This window comes from Cibotium barometz, chromosome 30, assembly GCF_041138505.1.
Source record: "Cibotium barometz isolate CiBa-2024 chromosome 30, ASM4113850v1, whole genome shotgun sequence".
NCBI lineage: Eukaryota > Viridiplantae > Streptophyta > Polypodiopsida > Cyatheales > Cibotiaceae > Cibotium > Cibotium barometz.
In genome coordinates this window covers 30008092-30027166 of record NC_141075.1, presented here as the reverse complement: position 1 = coordinate 30027166, position 19075 = coordinate 30008092, and the positions used below count along the sequence as shown (strand labels likewise).

The following is a 19075-nucleotide window of genomic DNA, read 5'->3' as shown; positions in this document are numbered from 1 at the left end:
ATAAAAAACTCATTTTTAAAAAAAATAAAAAAAATGAAAAAAATAAGCTTTAATCAGCTTATATTATGGAATTTGATTTTTTAGGGGGGGGCGTTTTTTTCCGCCGGCTGCTGTGCGCAGCCCCCCCCCCCCTCCTGTCGCTTGCGCGTAGGACTGTGAGAGAGAGAGGGACTCTCTCTTCTCCCCTCTCTCCTCCCTTTCCTCTCCATTTCAATCTCTCCTCCAATCTCTTCTCTCTCTCTCTCTTAATCAGAGAGAGATTAGCTTAATCTTTAAATTAAGCTTTTTAATTAAACTTTTTTAATTAACATATTTAATCATAATTAATTATGATTAATGTTAAAAAAATCATTTTAAAGAGATTTTCTCCCGGAAAAGAGAAAGAAAAATCAGATTTGAAAGGCGGAGAGAATCCCACGCACACGGGAGAGCAATTTATGCATCAACACGCTGTCCCCTACTGAATTTCAGTAGCAAATTGACAGAAATTTGATCGCATTCCCGCGGAAAAAACTCGCAAAAATGTATAAAAATACATTTTAATCATAAAAATGCTCAAAAAATTCCTAAAAAATTAGAAAAAAATCTCTAAAAATTCTAGAAATTCAGGAAATCCATTCTACAAAAATATCCACCATAAATTTTATGGTATTTTTGTAAAAAATTCCATTAATGCTCGATTTTAACCATAAAAAATAGGAAAAAATAGCATTAACTCACGGAATTTTCCCGCAACGTCGATTCGTCCATTGAATTGTAGTTACACACGTTCCAATCACCAAATCGATGATCCACGTGCAATTCATCAACACAAATCAACAAAAAATAACATTTTATTAGTAAATATTAAAATTTACTAAAAAAAATCAACAACAATTAAATAGAGATTGCTCTGATACCAGTGTTAAAACCCTAAGATCTCTCTAGATAATTGTTATGCATAAACATGCATAAATCAGGCATAAACTCAACCACCCAACCACCCCTGAGCCCAAGGGATGCACACATGAATAATAATGAAATACATCATACCTCTACCTTGATGTCCCATACCATCAAGAGGTATAACTCCAATCCAATAGCATGTAGCTATAGTGTGAAATGGTAGAAGAGTAGATATGAACCTCTACACAAGAGAGCATAACATAGCCTTGGCCTCATGGAGTCCAAAACCTCCAAGCTCCCAAGCTCCCTTGAGTGTGCCCCATGCCCCTATTATATAGGAGGGCCTCAAGTGACTCTTGACTTTCCATTCCTCATGTGTGACCCTTGGATGCCTGACCCTAACCTTAATCCTTAAGGTTAGTCCTAACCCATGCTCCACTAGTGCTTGTTCCCATGCTCCCATGCTCACAAGCCTAATGTGGGTTAGCCTCCTAGTATATGCACACATAATGTGTATATAACATAGCACCATAATGTACATATAACAGGTAGGCGGTCCATGCAGAGCCCATATACTGAGAACCAAGTGGAAACTAGTGCATACCATACTCCTCAAGGGCTAGCTATCTGGAGGACTCCAGGGCAAGCCTCGGGTACGTGTGGGGATCCATGTGACTGATGTGAGGGAGGTACGTGACTGTGTCTGGAAGAGTGCATCCACTACCATTGGGGCTGCAACAAACTGTGCCTGGATAATTTGGTGTGGGATTGATGGTTTGTTGCGGATCATACGGGAGAATATCATGACCTGGGGCCTCTCAACTCGCTCCTAATCCTCATCGGATAAATCTGGCCCCCAGAAGGCTGCTCCATACATCAAGGCTGGTGTATGCCGCTGTTCCACCTCTGCTGGGGTGAGATCATCTCCAATGTACACCTGTGTGACATCGAGGGCAGCCCGCCTGTCTGCTGGTGGCATTAGGGAATCTAATGATGAGGGGCCGCTCGTGTCATATCCGTGCCTGCCCTCCATGTATCTGCAAAGAGAGAAATAAAAAGAAATGTTATATTAACGTCTTCAAAAGGCCAAAGAGACCTATGAGACCAAAGTTACAACCATGTGACATCTGATACACTGTCTGGAAAAGAAAAGAAAGAACTGAAGGTAAGTATCTAGTCCTACAATACATCAGTAGGGAGCATCCGGAAGCAGCAACTAGGGAGAGTGGGAAGCTAATGCTACTAGTCAAAATGGGGTACATGAGTACATGGATACATGAATACATGAATATGGGGGAGTACAAAAGTGACAGTAAGTACAACAGTATATGGCTGGAGTGGTAATCATCCTAGGAGCTCTAGCATGGGTCTCTGTCAGATGGCCTGGATATCTGCCATAGTGAGATGCCTGGTCGGACGAGCCCGATGCATTGCAATGATGCTGTGAATGCTTCGGTGTAGGCACCGTCTCCGATGTGAGGATCCGCGAACCCTCGAGCGTCTGGATCTGCCCAACTGGATAGCTCTCTCAACTAGAGTCCCACGGGGTGCCCATTGCTGGGTTCGGCTGTGTGTCCTCCCGGGTAGTCCCTCTAAAGAAGTCAGTAATTTGTCTCTGTGTGGACTCCCTGCGAGTCGGGCGTCTGCTCCTGATAATGAACTCTCTGAGCCTGCGGATCTCCAGGAGATTAAAAAAATAACCCAAGCATCGCTGATCACAATAGTCCATGACTCTAGCCAGTGGTCCAAATCCCTCTCTGAAAAGGCAATGGTAGCGCCCTCGAATCTCATAATATGATGTGCAGCGACAGATGTAGTGCTCCTCTATCTCTGGCTCTATCCAACAAATCTGACAAATCCTGTCCCCTGGAGGTATGCCTCTAAATCTGCCTATCTCTAGCTCTAACTGATGTGAAGAGGTGCGGATCTACCCAATGGCGCACCTCAATCCATGAGACAGATGGGTATCCATGTAGCTCAGTCTAAGTATAAAGCCATCCTCAGTGGTGCGGAGAAGATGGTCTCTATAGAAAGCCATCTTCGTCCCCAAGTCTTGTGAGGGCTCTAGCCATGTCCTAGTGTCCAACTGAATGAGGTCCTGTGTCTGATGACTACTAATCTCAGAATGTGTCAAGGTGAGAGAGGGTGCCTCCAGAGAGTACTGGAAGGGTGGAAGTCTGTCTAAACTGAACCTGTGGAGCTCAAACCAGGATGCTATCTGTGCATACCAACATGAAGTGTCTCCCTCCATGGCTAGCTGATGAGAGGAGTCTAAAGCAAGTCGTGCATACCGGTGTCGGGGAAGCTCCCAGGTGCTGTGAATGAAGGACACTGATCTGGCAAGAGCCTCGACTACGATCGGTGGTGCTCCCCTCTCGGCTCTGATAATCTCATGGGGTACCGAGGCCTTAGCCCGAACCATGCTGGAGATCATGGACACAAGTGGTCTCTCCATCGATCTCCATCCATCGTATGTGCGTCCTGATCGACTGTGACGATCTAGGCTAGGCCCCCAGATCTGTACTCCATATAGCATAGCCGATGTGACCAGCATTTCAAAAAGCCAGAGCTTAGTGCGTGGCTCCTGAAACTGTACCTGTGAGCACATCCTCTCTAGACCTCCTAGTGCTGCATATCCTCTAGTCGATCTGGCCTCTGCTGCCCCCCTCATGGAAAATGTGGGCCCAGTGAACACCACTCCAAGATATGTGTATGAGTTAACATACTCCACTATCTCCTGCCCATATGTGAAAATAGGTGCTGATCTCCAGACCCACTGAGCTGCAGTATTAAACACCATAACCTTGGTCTTACCACGGTTAAGTGAGAGCCAGTGCACTGTCCTCGCATAAGCATGTAAAGTATCCAAGTGCCTCTGCATACCCTCTGGTGAGTCTGCTATAAGCACAATATCATCAGCATATAAGAGCAGAGGTATCCAAGTGCCAGCCAACTGGGCTCCTCTGTCCCCTCGTGTCCCAATATAATCAGAGATCTCATCAATGTATAGTCCAAATAGAGTCGGAGAGAGCGGGCAGCCCTGTTTCACCCCTATAGTGGAGTGTACTGGCTGGGAGAGGCCCTCTGAAGTCCACACCTGCCCAACTACTGTCTCATAAAGTGCCATAATACCCCAAATGAGCTCACATGGAACCCCCAAGTCTTGCAGCCTGCGCATCAGTCTAGCTCTGGACACTGTGTCAAAGGCCTTGCGGAAATCCACAAAGCCACAGTACATCCTCCTCCCATGTGCTCTGCCCTCCTCAATGATAGACCTGAGGGTAAAGATATGATCCAAAGTAGAGAATATACTCCTGAAACCGGCCTGTCCCTGAGCTCGGACCCCTTGTCTCTTTGCCCATCTGCTCAACTCCTGCTCAAGGATAGAGGCATATAGCTTGGCCAGCGAGTGACCAATCATAATGGTGCGGTAGTTAGTTGACAGGCTTGGATCTCCAGACTTGAGTACCGGCACAATCGAAGTACTCCAAGTCCTTGGAAACCCCTCACCCTTGGAAGGGGAGAGAGAGAAAGAAAGAAAGAAAGAAAGATTTTATTAACGTCTTCCAAAAGACCGAACTCGGCCTATGAGACAAATCGGTGTACCTGTATGGGGTATCCTCTGTCATCCCAACAAAATGAAAAAGCACTGAACTAAAATGCTGAATCTGGGTGTGCAATAAGTACAATGAGTGGTGGAGGGGATGGAGCTCTACTACTAGGAGAATGCAAAGCTATATGCATGGAGTATACTATCATGATATGCAACCTAGCTAGCTCCATCCTGTACCATACTGGGGTTATAAAATGGTATACATCAATGAAGGGGGTGTCCACAGCTCCCTGAAGAACATGCCTGGGTGTGCTCTGAAGCGAGCCAGTCGCTCCGCACCCTCTCTGTGAAACTGAGCTCTGATCTCTGTCATCTCTCTCTGGTATAGGCGTGGTGTCCAAAAGCCAGGTGTGCTCTGTCTCCTGCGGGCTCTGAGTGTCTCTCCTCTCTGGAGAGTAATTCCTTGCCGTGTAGGGGATGGGAGTGGGATGGATCTCTGAAAAAATGTAGTAATCTGTGTCTGTTGTCCCCCCCTCTAGAGCTGTCTGAGCCTGTAATGATGTCTCTCTGTGGCACTGTATGTCTAGAATGAATCTCCCCAGTATGCTCTGGTCTCCTGCCTCAAAGATCTGGCGTAGGGAATGTGGCTCTCTGAATAAAATGGGATATCTCTCTCTGATGGCTGTATATGCTCTGCATCTGCATACATAATGCTCCTCACTCTCCACCTCCTCTCTGCACAATCTGCATACCCTCTCCTCTCGGGGGATCCGTGCTACTCTGCTAGTCTCGATCTCCAATCGGTGTGATCAAACTCTAAGCTGACCAATAGCCACACGGGAGCCGTGTGGTAAAAAGCCCTCCATGTATCTAGGCCTCTCTATAAATCCATCATCAGTGATACTCATGAAGTGATCTCTGCAGTATAGCATCTTCGGTGGAAGAGGCTGTGTAGGCGATATCCATGTCTCTCGTGTATAGAGCTGCCATAGATCCTGTCTCAATACTCTGTTCCTCTCACTATGAGAGAGACGGATATGTGGTGCATCCCTGTCATACTTGAATGGTGGTAGATGATCCATGTCTAGGCCATGCTGTGAGAACCAATGTGTGACCTGTGCATACCATGATCCTCTGTCTCCTGCCTCAGCCAGCTGTCTAGATGCCTCAAAAGCTCTGTATGACAATTTGTCCTGTGGCATCTCTCTGAATCTGTCTAGCAGGCATATAGTCTGAAATATGGCCCTCTACCATCATAGGAGGCGCAACAAACTTTGCTCGGATAATGTCATGAGGTACTGACGTTTTGCTGTGTATCATGCGTGCCATCATGAGGGCCTGTGGTCTCTCTATATGTGTCCACCAATGTGTAGCAAGGCTTGGCGCCCATACCAGCGCTCCATACATCAATGCCGGTGTGACTAATGTGTCAAATAGCCACCCCTTCGTCCGGGGCTCCTGAAAATGCGCTTGGTGGCACTGTCTCTCTAGCATAGCCAATGCTGCATATCCCCGTGTCAATCTAGCTCTGGCTGCTGAACCCATGGTGAAGCGTGTGGCTGCAGAGAAGGTAACCCCTAGGTACACGTATGATGTCACCACCTCCACCTGGCGTCGTGCGAGAGTGAATGTCAGCTGACTCCTGCCCTGTCTCGATGTATGAAAGACCATAACCTTGGTTTTCCCAAGGTTCACAGTAAGACCTCTCTGTGTGCAGAAATCATCGAGTGCATGTAGATGCTGCTGTAGACCATCTGGAGACTCAGACACTAATACAATATCATCAGCATAAAGCATAATATGTACTGAGGTACCTGCTAGATCAACTCCATCTCCGCCTCCCCGTGTAATGAAGTCAGCCACCTCATCAATGTATAACCCAAATAGCGTGGGGGAAAGTGGGCATCCTTGCTTCACACCCACATGCAGTTGGTGATGCCTCATGGTCACTTATGCTTGTTGACCTTTATGCTGGTCTATGCTAGATGCTTTCTCAATACTTTCCCTAGTGTAGAATAATGCATAATCTCCTCTGACAGACAAGTGTATGGCGAGGCTCCTGTCTCCTCCTCCTGTGGCATGTGCTCTATAATGACATAGGAAGAGCCTGATGGAGAAAAGTAACATAGAGCTATGTATATAACCCTGTCCTGTGAGAGCTGTAAGCTGATCCACATGTATCTGGCCTCTGGATCCTGTGCTACCACTCTCAGTCTCCCCTGTAGCTCCCGTCTGAATAGAACTGCTACTCCCCCTGACCCTCTCGAGGTACCCTGGCGTGTGGTCCTCCTGTATGCTGACTCCCACTGGAATCCCTCTACTCGAGGTAGCCTTCTCTCTGGGCTCTGATGTGTGTCTGTCAGAAGTATGATGTCTCTCCCCACCATAACATGCTCCAGTCGTCCAGGCTGCACCCATAGTGAACCATTACAGTTCCATACTGCCATGTGTATCTCTGTCAGTGGCCTTGTCTGTGTCCCATAGGCCCCAAACCGCTAATCCATGGGCCGGCCATCAATGATGACCCGACCATCTCGATAGAAGGCCTTCTTGCCTTCTCTCCTCGCGTGTAAGACTCGTGGCATGCAAGCTCTCCTATGCTCAAGCTGCATCCTCGTGAGATCATCATCCAAGAAAATAGGAGCTCCCTCTAAACCCCGTAGTATGACCCTCTTCCTCATGAAGGTGACCCTCTCCGTCTCTCCTGCAAACTGTAGGATGAGGGCTCGCTTGCGTGTTGAGTCTTTCCCGGCTCTCCATGCTTTGGTGAAGGGGAGAGGGTGCTCTTCCTTATAGCCGAGCTTCATGCATAGAAGCTGTCCATCTTTCTCGGGAGTGGAGAGAGAGAGAGAGAAAGAGAGAGAGAGATGATGAAATGAAATGTTATATTAACGTCTTCAAAAGGCCATAATGACCTATGAGACCAAAAAGTTACATCATGGTGGATCTTATACAATGTCTGGATAAAAAACCAGAAAATGAAAAATAAGGATGATACTACTGCCCCCCCCTATTGTATGATTTAGCCACTCACCCCCCCCCCCCCCTATTGTATGATTTAGCCGCTCAGTTCTTTGTACTGATGCTTGTATTTTGCAGCACCTAGGGAGAGTCTCCCGGGCTGCCATGATGTATTCGCTGCTCTATCTCTCTTAGGAGGAGGAGAGATCCTTTGTAGCCCTACGAGCGTTTTTATATAACTAATGAAAGGATCTTTTCTCGGAACGTTACCCGTCCCCATTTCGCGTCCCATGTGACTATGGCTGCATATCCCCGTGTCAATCTAGCTCTCTTGCATGCTTTCTACATTAGTAGACATGGCTTTTTTAAAGGATAATGGAGGATACCAAGATTTACCATGAAACGTTGGTGTTATCGAAATAGCCACTAGGTGGCTGGTGGCACATAGTCTTGTCGGGAGTTGCCATAACCCAAGACATGGTGTCAGGTTAGGGAGTCTTGTGGAGTTGGTCATACTTGGAGATGCCTAGGCCAAGGTTTCCAGAAGGCTTATAGACGGCCAGTTGTGTTGACTATGGGAGCCCATGACATGTTTTGATGTGGTGGTATCTTTTATCCTTGAATTTGTATGGATTAGATTGACCCTGAGGTTGACCTAAGGCTTGACCTTGGTGTTCAAGGGAAAATTCGGTTGCTTCAAGGCTACATTTAAAGAGAGGCATTGGGGGGGGGGGGGGGGGGGGGGGGGGGAGAACTTGGCCATTCCACGGGGCTCTATGAATTCATCTTCATCAGTCTTGTTAGAGCTGTCTAGCTCTGCAGGGTCTTGCATTCTTGCTCCTAGGCGTCTTTCCATCCAATGTTTCAAATCTTTCCATAAGCTCGGGCTACCTTGGAGTAAGGTGCCAATGGGGATTTGGATTTGAGAAGAGAGGAAGGAGGAGAGATCTACAATGTCTCTAGGAACGGATGCAGTTTCTTGACCTGGATCACTCTTGTCTATTTTTAGGCTCTTGCATGTGTAGGGTATTGGGACTTGGACTTCTGTGGCTGTCCTTTTCGGGTGATCATCTCCTAGGTTTTTGAGATACTCCGCAACCGGGTTTCCCTATTGGGGGGAGTTTGTGCTACCACTCGAGGGGGTTGAAACCGGCCTCTGGTAGAAACCAAAGTGCGGTAGACTAGCAGTTAGCAATCCAATTGTAGTCCAGACAATAAACAAATAAACAGGTGGCCCCAAAGCTTGGCGCCCCTTTCGGTACTTCTTTATTCAATTTCAATGGAAAGATTTAGATGATTACAACATGGCCATCCATGGCTCGTATGTCTGCAAGTCCAATCTACCAATCCTCAGTACCTCTTAGCATAGAGGTTACACAGCCTTGTGTCCCAAGAATACCACAGTGTTATCACCTCTAATTTGCTAAGTCTGTACATCCATGAGGCTTTGAATAAGCATCTGACTGAACCATGCACATAACCATAATCTCAGCCATGAAAACCAGTCCATAAACTCATCCAAAACAGCCCACAAACTTGTCCTGTTTCCACCCTCTGAACTGCCAAACTCTTCCTTTCACAAAGGGCTAGAGCGAACCACTCTAGAGCAGTCTTGAGCCAGTGAAAAGAGAGATTTCAAAAGATATCACCTGCAGTCCCACTTGCTCACAAAGAAAGAGAAACTTATAGTCTTGATGTCTGTTTCCACAAGGAAGAAAAGACTGGAGGAAAAGCCCCAAACTGTCTTGTCCTCTTGTCTTGCAGCCGGAAGAGGGAGAATACTTGTGAGAGAACCTGCTGTCCAGCCTTGTGTTCCCTTCTCGCAACTCACACTTCCCAACTGACAACCATCTTCTTGGCAAAAGCAAAGGAGAGAGAAAGAGGAGAACCTGTAGGTGCCTGTTTGCTTTGCAGCGAGTAGCCAACCAGCCCTTCAAGAACTAAGGAGAGAGAGAGAGAGAGAGGAGTCCTGAATCTCTGTTCTGTACCACAGCCAGCAATCAGCCTGTATGAACTCTCTTGAAATCAGTCCAATCAGCCTGTATGAACTCCCTCTTGAAATCAGTCCAGTCTGCGCCTGAACCTTCTGTTCAACAATCATGCCAAGAAGCGCAGCTTGCACACAGCCTTCATAGCCATATGCGCAGCACTGCAGGTGCCTATACTGTTCTTCCCAGCCTTAAACACTGTGCTGCCCGCCTACAGTCCCTCCAAAGGCAAGCGGAAACGAGGAGCAGCCCTGCAACCAGCTTCTATGCCCTGTTTTCAGAAAAGCTTCCCCCGCCTACAGCCTGTCAACTATCCCCCCAAAAGCAGGAATCCAAGCGGCGCAGCCTGCAGCCTGCTGTCTGCGCTTTTCTTTTTTAGAAACTCCACGCTTCAGCCAGTCCACGCTTCAGCCAGCCCACGCTTCAGCCAGCCACCTTGCTCTTTCTAAAAGCAAGTGAGAGAAAGAAGGGAGAGAGGCGTATACTTCCAAAAATGGAGTAGCCCCTTCTCTCCATAAAAATCCCAAGGCCCTAAGGCCCTTTTTAAGTTTATTAAAACTTATGCCTAGGGGCCACCCAAGGTTATAAACATTAAAAACTTTATTCCCTTGGTCCCCCTTCACACACTTGGGGTCCACATGTTAACTTTTTGTCCGGCCACCCAAGTATGAATCATTAAATTTTTATCTTGCTCACCGACCACCATGCCCACACTTGTGCTGTACCAATTTCACAGGGTCATGACAGGGGTCTCTAAGGGAGTACTAGGTGAAGGAAACCTCTGTTATGTTCTTGAGCTTCCTCAGTTAGTCTTATGTTGGAAATTGAGGGGCATGGTTCAAGGTATGCCATTGGAGGCTCATCCTATAGTTGAGCTTGACAGTCCCTAATCAACTCTTGAGCTGCTTTTAGCCTTTCCTTTTCTTCAATGGGGTTAGGGTATTTGGCTAACTTTCTAGGCAACTGGTTGGGATCTATCGGTCCTTTGGCTAGAGGGGTTGAAGGTAGCAGTTTCTCCTCTTCAGATGAAGAGGTTGACACATTGATGGTCGTTTCGTCTTCAAACCCATTCTTTATGACCACATGGCTATCTCCCTTGCCTATCTTTGTGGCGTTCTTCTTTCGCGAGCACCTTGTCACGCATGCTTGTTCCGAGACATCCCTATGGGATAGAATTTTGGATGTGCAAGGTGTCCCTGATTTTGTGAGGTCAATGCCTCAGCTATAGCAGCGTGAGCTGCGGCCCTTCTTCTACTTTGCATTCTGGTAATTGCATTAAGAGGGACGGTGTGGATGAAGCCATCTCTTACACTTAGCAAATTAATGCTGGTGCTAGGATTAGCTTCATGGGATTTTTCCCTTGTGCCTGCTCTTAGTGGACAATCCTTGTAAATATGGTCAATACCGCACTCTATGCATAAAGGAGTTAAGGTGGAAGTACTTGCCATCCCTTTTTTGACCGGACACTCAGCTACTCGGTGAGGTCCTGCACAATGATAGCATTGCATGGGTGGTCGTTTAGCCATGTTATTCAAGTCCCGTCCCCGCGGAGTCGGAGTGGCTAGGTACACGGGGTACATCTAGTCTCCCTCCATCACATAGTGACTTAGGATCTGGGAGGGTGGACTGTTTGATTCGAAGGGCTCGAAGGTGGTCCCTTTAGCGGCTTCCCCCTCATCACCTTCTTCAAATATTTCAGTCAAGGTTAATTGACGAACAGGGATGATTCGAGGTAGTGGGGGCTGTGGTAGTAGTATAGGGGGTTGCAGGGGCACTTCTGGTACCTTAAGAATTCCTCTTTGGGCGACTTCAGGGCCTGGTTGAGGTGCATTATGCAGTGCTAGTGTTTGCAAGGCCAATTGTTGCCTAGGGTTTGCCGGCAAGGCTTGGGGTAGGGCTCAGGCTTGAGCAGCTCTTTGTTGGTAGCAATTTGCGGTTTCGTGATTGCCCCATCTTTGGCAATAAGCACAGTAGAGAGTGGGATGGGTCTCAAATGTAGACACTCCATACTAGTATGGTTACTCGACAAACTGGGTACCATACTAACTCCCTCTTTGGGTAAAGATGGGGTTGGCCAACTCGATTCCGACCTTGGCCGGTTCTCCAATGTTGGGTCATTTGCTACATCAAGGCCGCGGCCAACTGTTCAACCTATTGTCCTGAGGAGGACTCTTTGCCCTTCTCGTCAGATCTTGTGCTGGTAGTTTTGAAGGATGCTCAGATGTGCCCTCATGTAGTTCTTGGGAACGGGTTTCTTTGAAATTATCCTCAAAGTCCATAGCACTCCTGCAGCATTGCTCAAAGGAGGTGTGGCATAGGGCATATAAGGAGTTGTGGTGAAAGGGTACATCCTCAAGGCCTTCGAGGAATCTCCCGATCAACCTTTCATGTGAGAACTTGTTTCTGTCGCTACAGTAGGAATGGAGGTATCTCACCCGGTTGATATAGTCTCGGATGGAATCCACATCATTCTGTTTCACATTATGTAGTTGCTCGATTGGGCTCCATCGGGTTCCTTGGCATGAGTTTCCACCTTGAAAGCCTCTTTTAAGGCTTCAAAGGTGGCCTTATCCTCTACCTTCAAAGGTGGCCTTACTGTACGGAATACCGTACGTACTCCCCCCACTCCCCCCCCCCCCCCCCCCCCCCGCGCGGCCCCAAAAAAAAAAAAACCCGAAAAGTTGTACGATAAGAAAAAAAATTATATCATACCGTATTTTCCCGTACGGTATCATATCGTACGAACCGTACGGTATTGTACTTGACAACTATGTCCGTGAGTGCCCAAGATTTGCATAGATGGTGACCATGACATTTTGGTCTTCACATTGTGCACGACGGAAGACTTACCAGGTGTACAAATGAGAAGATGGGAAATTTTTCCAGTAACATTTTGCATAGCCACGTGTGTGCTAGCTTTTGTTTTATTTGTGTGACATGTTTTGTTTGCTTGGAAAATGCCTTTTATTTTGACTGTGAATGTTTGTTGCACCCGGGGACGCCTAGAAACCCTACGGATGCATGTGTGCACTCTCTGTTTGGGCCTAATTGGGTTTCGCAGGTGGTAAGTGTTCACAATTCTTTTTATTCAATTTTACTAAGGTATGGATGTAGGATTTACTATGCCAGGGTGGTAGCGTTGGTCATCAGTGTAGGCTCTGTGAAACGGTGGATCAAGTGGCGAACGGAACCAGCCTGCTGCCCTTTCTGTGGATCAAGTGCGGCCGGTAGGCGGCAGGTATGCTCTAGCAAGGTGGAGATTTTTTTTTTTTTTTTTTGGGGGGGGGGGGGGGGGGGGGGGGGGGATGGGATCGGATGAAGCCAAGGAGGGATGGATGGACGGCAAGGGGAGAAAGCCGAAGCAAAAGTTTGGGAAGGGGGAGAGACGAGGGCTGTGGAGGAAGAAGGGTTCACCTGCAAGGAGAGGGGTTTGAGGCTGTAAGACTAGGCCTGCTGGGGACTATGATGGGTCTGTGGGAACTTGAAAGCCTGGAGGGGATCATGGCGAGGTAACGGTCTCTGGAAAGGGGGGCCGGCCGCCGAGTTCCCCATTGGGAACTTCCCTGCCGCGGGGGGGGGTTATAAGTGCTCATAACGGTGCTCTGACAAAACCGTATCCTCCTGCGGCTTGCCAGACAGTCGCTCCAAACGGCACCGCTCTACTCTAGAACGTTGACGGTGGTTCTACCTAGAACCGGTGGCGTGCCACTCTCTTGCACCAGGATCCTCAGGGGCCGGGACGACCCGGTGTGCTGAATCATGGGAGCTGGGATTCACCCCCTCCCCCTTGATGAGCAGTTGAGCTGCTCTCCTGGATTGATGGCGGGGACAAGCTCTAGCAAGGTGTCCCATCTGACTGACTCCCGAGAGGCTATGCAGACACGAAGAGAGGGAGTCCCAGCTCAACTGCTCATCATGGAGCTGGATTCCCCCCCTCCCCCTTGATGAGCAGGGAACGGGAAGGGGTGCTCTCCTGGATTGATGGCGGGGACAAGCTCTAGCAAGGTGTCCCATCTGACTGACTCCTGAGAGGCTATGCAGACACGAAGAGAGGGGAATCCCTGCCGTTCGAGCTAGAACCGTGGTGGCGGAGGGAGATTCCATCACTCTCTCAATAACACTGCACCGGGAGGGGAGGAAGATATTTCCTTTCTGAGGTCGGGAAAGCAAACCATGTCTGGAAAGCCTGAGACCCACCCAACGGGGTCGAAGCTGTGGTGCCACCTCGCAAAGTAGGCTTGGGACATACGCAATGCGACGGGGACCAGCTGCATGATTCTATCTGATGTAGGTGAATCAAACTCAATCTAGTAGTTTTCATGACCCAAAGGATGAATATCAGTGATCGTGCCTAGCTCGCTGATGAGGCTAGCCTGCAAAAGATCCCTGAGCTGTCCGCGTGCTGGGCGGCTACCCACAATCTTGCAAACCAGGGTGGAGGCCTCCAAGTAAGGGATGTCCAAGCGAGGAGCTAGAGGTCCACTTCAGAAAAGGAAAGGCAAGGGACGGTGGCCTTGGTCAAGGATGACGGAGCGGCTGCCATGGAGTCCTCTTGGAAGTGAGATGACCAGAAGACACTGACACTTGCCGAAGAAAAAACTGCCCAAAATCTGAAAACACCTGACTAAGGGGCTGAAGAAGATAAGGCTTGGGCGGAGGATCAGGACGATGGGAGCAGGCTGGCGCCCAAAATGGTCATCACAAATCTAGTCATTGAACTCCTTATTAGAAGTCTGAAACCCCTAGATCGTGAAGCGCCCCCCCCCCCCCCCCCCCCCCCCCCCCCCCCCCCCCCCCCCCCAAGTGAGGATCCTGCATCAGCAAAGTTCTCTCTCTGCCTGTAGGCGGTCTAGAAACCTGTCTGTAGATGGTATGGTGCCTTCGGGTATAGCCTACTGTGAAGGAAGTTGGTTGTGGCTTCAGTAAATGGAATAACAGGTAGCCCTGGCAAACCAAGTGGAGATGGGGAAAGGCTCTCCTTGCAGCCTCTGCATGAGGTTGTGACTGGAAGCTGCTGAGTAAAGGGCCCATACTCTTGGATCCAGACCTTAAAGAAACTTGTTTGCACCATTGTGCCCTTAAGGAAGTGCAATCTCTTCTTTCATAGAGTTTACGAAAAGTTTAACAGGGAGCAGTACTAAATCGGTGTCCTGAGACCTCAACCGCCACATTGATGCTTCTTTCCCAAACAAAGCTTATCTGCATACCAAATGATTTTTGGGAGGAAAGCTTAAAGACGAGTGTTTTCTGGTAATGGGACACCACTAGTGAATCTCCTGCCAATCTCCCACCCTCCTCCAGGATTATATTTTCTCAGAAATAGGTTCTCCTGTTCCAATCTTGTTTATGGTAAAGAATTTTCTAGACAAAGGCATGGATGATTCAATTGTATTTATTGTTTTTTCTTTTTCAAATTCGTGCTTTGTTTGTAGGGTAAAAAGTTCAAAGATAAGTTACAGGCACAAGGGCAAACAGAAGGTGGGGGCTATCCTGGTGATGAATCCAACTCCAGTGATAGTGAAGGAAGTGACGCTGGGGTTTATGAACAGTTTTCACATCCAAGTACAAGAGACCAACAGACCGTGCAGGTGGAAGGTTTCGTTTCATCCATTCGGGGTCTTTTTAACTCTCAACGCGAAAAGCAAAAGCAGTTGTATTAAGAACCAAACGTGTGGATGGCGAAGAAGGAACTGAGGGGGGGTGGACAGAAGGTGAAGCCAGTAGTACTCCATTTACCAGGCAACTTAGTATAAGCAAGCCAATCTGGCTGCTTCGCCGACGTACAAAGAAGTTTCTTTCAAGTACACGCATAGGGTCTCTCTCTCACTCTCTCTCTCTCTCTCTCTCTCTCTCTGTCTCTGTCTCTGTCTCTTTCTGTGTGTGTGTGTGCGCGCGCGCGCGCGCACGCCTGTGCACGTGCGTCCATCGTTGCTTATACATGTAACTATCAATGTACTTGTTTGAAGTTCTACCAATGTGAATCCCTTGTGCATTTTCAGGATCTATTCTCTCTCTCTCTCTCTTTGTGTGCCGTGCACGTGCGTCCATCGTTTCTTATACATGATAACTATCAATTTTACGTGTTTGAAGCTCTATCAATGTGAATCCCTTGTGCATTTTCAGGATCTATTCTCTTTAAAGATCAATCCCAGGGATCACCATCTTTTTCAAAGTGAAGCATCATCTGATGCATCTTCATGCTACGAGGACTTCAATGATTGAGCTCCCTGGACCCTAGAAAACATCTTGCTGGTCAAAGAAAAGGGGAATTTCTCCTTTCACTATGAAGCTTGGTTTGATGCATCATCATGTTGGAATGATTCAGTCCTGGTAATTCAACATTTGTCCGATCAAATGAAATAGTCTGCAATATTTAATTATTATTATTTTAATTGAAGTCTACTAGTCGATTTCCAATAGAAATTTCAAGGGCAATGAATCCTTGTGTAAGAGCTGAGTGTAAGTTGAGGCTTCCATATTTACTTCCCGAGGTGCATGTTCTCCTGTTACATGTCCAATTTTGTGAGACACATCACCTTCAAAGGGCAATGCTGTACAGCAATGTAATTTTGTTCAAGAACTCTACAGAAGACAACCAACGCAGGCTTACACGGCCATTTGATAGCCTTTGTGATTAAAATAATTTATGTAAGCTTGTTTGTAATATTGAGCTTGTTTGTAATATTGTTAGTTTCGTTTCAGCAGTCTCGCTTGTGGCCACATGGGTCCATGCTCTAGGGTTATGTACTCCATCAAGTCACCCTTAAGCCCGGTCCATACTGCATATGGTTTGGTAGTGATCTGTCTCTGGCAAGGAGTTATCATGTTGCTTAGACCCCAACACTTCAAACTAAGATGTATATGTTTCTTCAAGCCCATGCATGTGTGTTGTAAGTGTGTGTTATGTGTATTGTAAGCATGTGTCTTCACGTGCATGCTTGTGTATGCATTGTGAGTATGTGTTATGCATATTGTAAGCATGTGAGCATACACACGAAATGGCCTTCAGCTCTCAAGGCATTGAGAAAGGCTCAAAACAGAAGGTTTCGAATCAAGAAACTCTCCCTGTGGTTTCCCTAGAAAGGTGTTAGCTACACAAGTTTGCGCGTACGTGTACAATGTATGTACCTACATGTGTAGGCATGTGTGTGTGTGTGTTTTTTTAATTGGCTTTTCTATGTTTCTATGTTTATGTTTATGTTTATGATCACTTTTGAGCTTATAGGCCCATTGGGTTTTTTAGTAGTTGTTAATAATGATAGTAATAAATAGTTAAATAAATATACACATCGACTTTTTCCACCCTCCATCCCTTCGCTTTAAACTTGCCACTCTTAAGCAAGCTGCTCTTGATGCCGCTCTACCCCACTGGAGGAAATGCCACAATGCCCCAGCACTACATGAGCCCCGTCTTCAACTAGCATAAATACCATTCCCATCGGGGAAGCTTCCCCCCTTGCTCTTTGTTGCCGTCAACACTTCCTTTATTGTGTGTTGAAACCTAGAGATGCTTCTCATAAGAACATCGTCTCTATGTGCCTTCTATTGATATGCGTGTCCTTGGCCACCATCACTTATTCTCTTGACGTCTATCTTGCTTGATCAAAAGCCGTAACTTGCCTAATGTACTTGGCCTTGAGCATTTTGTAAAGATTTGGTGAGTCAGTGTCTCAACTTAGTTGTCTTAGATAAGGAAAGTTGATTGTTAATATAGTTTGTTGATTGAGATACTTTATCCCTTTTTTAGATCACGCACAAGGTGGCCTATTTTCCTAGCAAAATGACTACTTTTACAAAGCAAGCTTTCTCTTAATCATGTTGTACTTAAAGAGCACGTCTTCCAGTCCCGCACTCCTATCAACTTTCGTTCAAGCCGTAGTTGTCGATGCCAAGCTTATAATTTGCCCCCTTCTCCTATCTTCTATTCACCAACATCTTTATTTTCTCCTATCGTCTATTCACCCAAACATCAGAGAAGGTGATTGTTGATTAAGATAGTTTATGCTCATGGACATAATGGTCTATTTTGCTAGCAACATGACCATGAAATTTAGTAAAGTAAGCTCACTTTGGTCATGTTATACTCATCTTCTGAAATTCTCATTCCTATCTTCATATGCGTCCGTGAAAGCCATTAATGACAAGGCCCCTCCTTCCTCCCTTGACACCCACCCACACATTTGAAATTGTGAGGTGCCTTGTTGGAAGGAGGTGTTTACAAAAGCCTTAAATCTTGACAATATGTTTGCTATAGTTTCTCTTATGAGGTTTTTGATGTGCTTTACTCAATGAAAATTATAGTGGAGTAAAGAACTTCAGAGAGGTAGGCATTAGAAAATTGTTGATTGGGAAGAGAAGAGGGGGGAGGGGAGGAGAGGGCTATTTACCATATTTTTGTTGTTCATGTGTAATCATAATTCTCGGAGAAAACAAGTAATTAAAGACATGTGTGCATAATGTGGGTTCATATCTCCCAACAAATTGCTTCAACTCTACACATTTTGGATTGTTATAATTAACCTAGGCAATTTGCAGCTTGAGAAATCGGAATCTTCAAACACTTAAAAGAATCCCAGATTTACAGTATTCCTTTGTACACAAGAACAATCACCGAATTCATTTCCAAAAAAAGATAAGGAAAAATCGTAAGTATGTACTCAAGTCTAGTCCAAGTGATGAAAGGATGATTACAGATACGAGTTGCAAATGTAAAAGGATAGTAAGTGCTCGTGGTGTGTAAAGCTCAGTCCATTTTGACTATCCTAGGTTCATTTTCAATCTATATATAGCTTAGGTGCACTAACACCTATGACTAGTGTGAAGATGTAGCCAAAAGGCCATGTGATGGGTAAGATGTGATGGACTTCATACATATTAAGAGTAGTGTGTATTTTTAGGAGTCTGTTCAGTTATGTTATCCCCTTCGTAGGTTAACATAGTTTCATCTAGTCGATCTGTTGTAAGGCTCATTGTCATCCTATCCATTCGAACGAGCACTCATGTTTTGTAAGATGGCATTGGAATATATAAAGTGGCCTTATCTTGCGCTTAATGTGAAGTAGGAAAAGTTTAAGGACTTTGTATGTAATTGCTTAAAACTAGTAATAGTGGATCGTTTTTTAAGTTTTCCTAGCCTTAGGTGAGAACTAGTCACTTGTATATGTGTCATTTTTTATAATAAGCAATATAGAATTAAACTTTATATATTGTTTCTCTTTAAAAAGTGAAATTTGATTAGTTTGGAATGCTTTAAACCATTTGGATAATTTCTAAGTAACTTGAGAATGAAAAAATAAATAAAAAATGGTCAGTCATACAAAAGAGATTATAGCAATTTTTTTAAAATTTTGTGAAATAAGTTTTATATTTTATTATTCAAAAAGAGTAATCCTCACCGTTTGTGTATTCTAAAAGTGTTATTTTTATTCTATGCATAGCAAAATGCATATTAGAAATACTTTTATTATAAAAGTGTTATTTTCATTAGAATTTATTTTTATGCATAGAAAGATGCATATTGAAAAAAAAATTATAAAAGTGTTACTTTCATCAAATTTGATTTTTATGCATAAAAGAAATTTTTTTAATTATAAGAGTTACTTTCATCAAAATTGATTTTTTTGCATAAATAGATGCATAAAAAGATTTTTTTAATTATAAAAGTGTTACTTTCATCAAAATTGATTTT

At 45.7% G+C, this 19075-nt stretch overlaps 1 protein-coding gene across 3 annotated transcripts in view; it reads left to right on the top strand.

Annotated features, from left to right (window-relative positions):
• The window catches only part of SAB (HYPERSENSITIVE TO PI STARVATION 4), a 126606-nt gene extending 111405 nt beyond the window's left edge, over positions 1-15201 (top strand). Inside the window, exons 22-23 of one of the 3 annotated variants that reach the window (XM_086824111.1) lie at positions 12517-12625; positions 14820-15201. In XM_086824111.1, coding sequence (XP_086680237.1) covers positions 12517-12618 — 102 coding nt within the window. In that variant the 3' untranslated portion in view covers positions 12619-12625; positions 14820-15201. Of the gene's footprint in view, positions 1-12501; positions 12626-14819 lie in introns of all 3 variants that reach the window. The other 2 variants (XM_086824110.1, XM_086824109.1) reach the window with 2 other exon arrangements.
• Positions 15202-19075: the final 3874 nt, after the last annotated feature.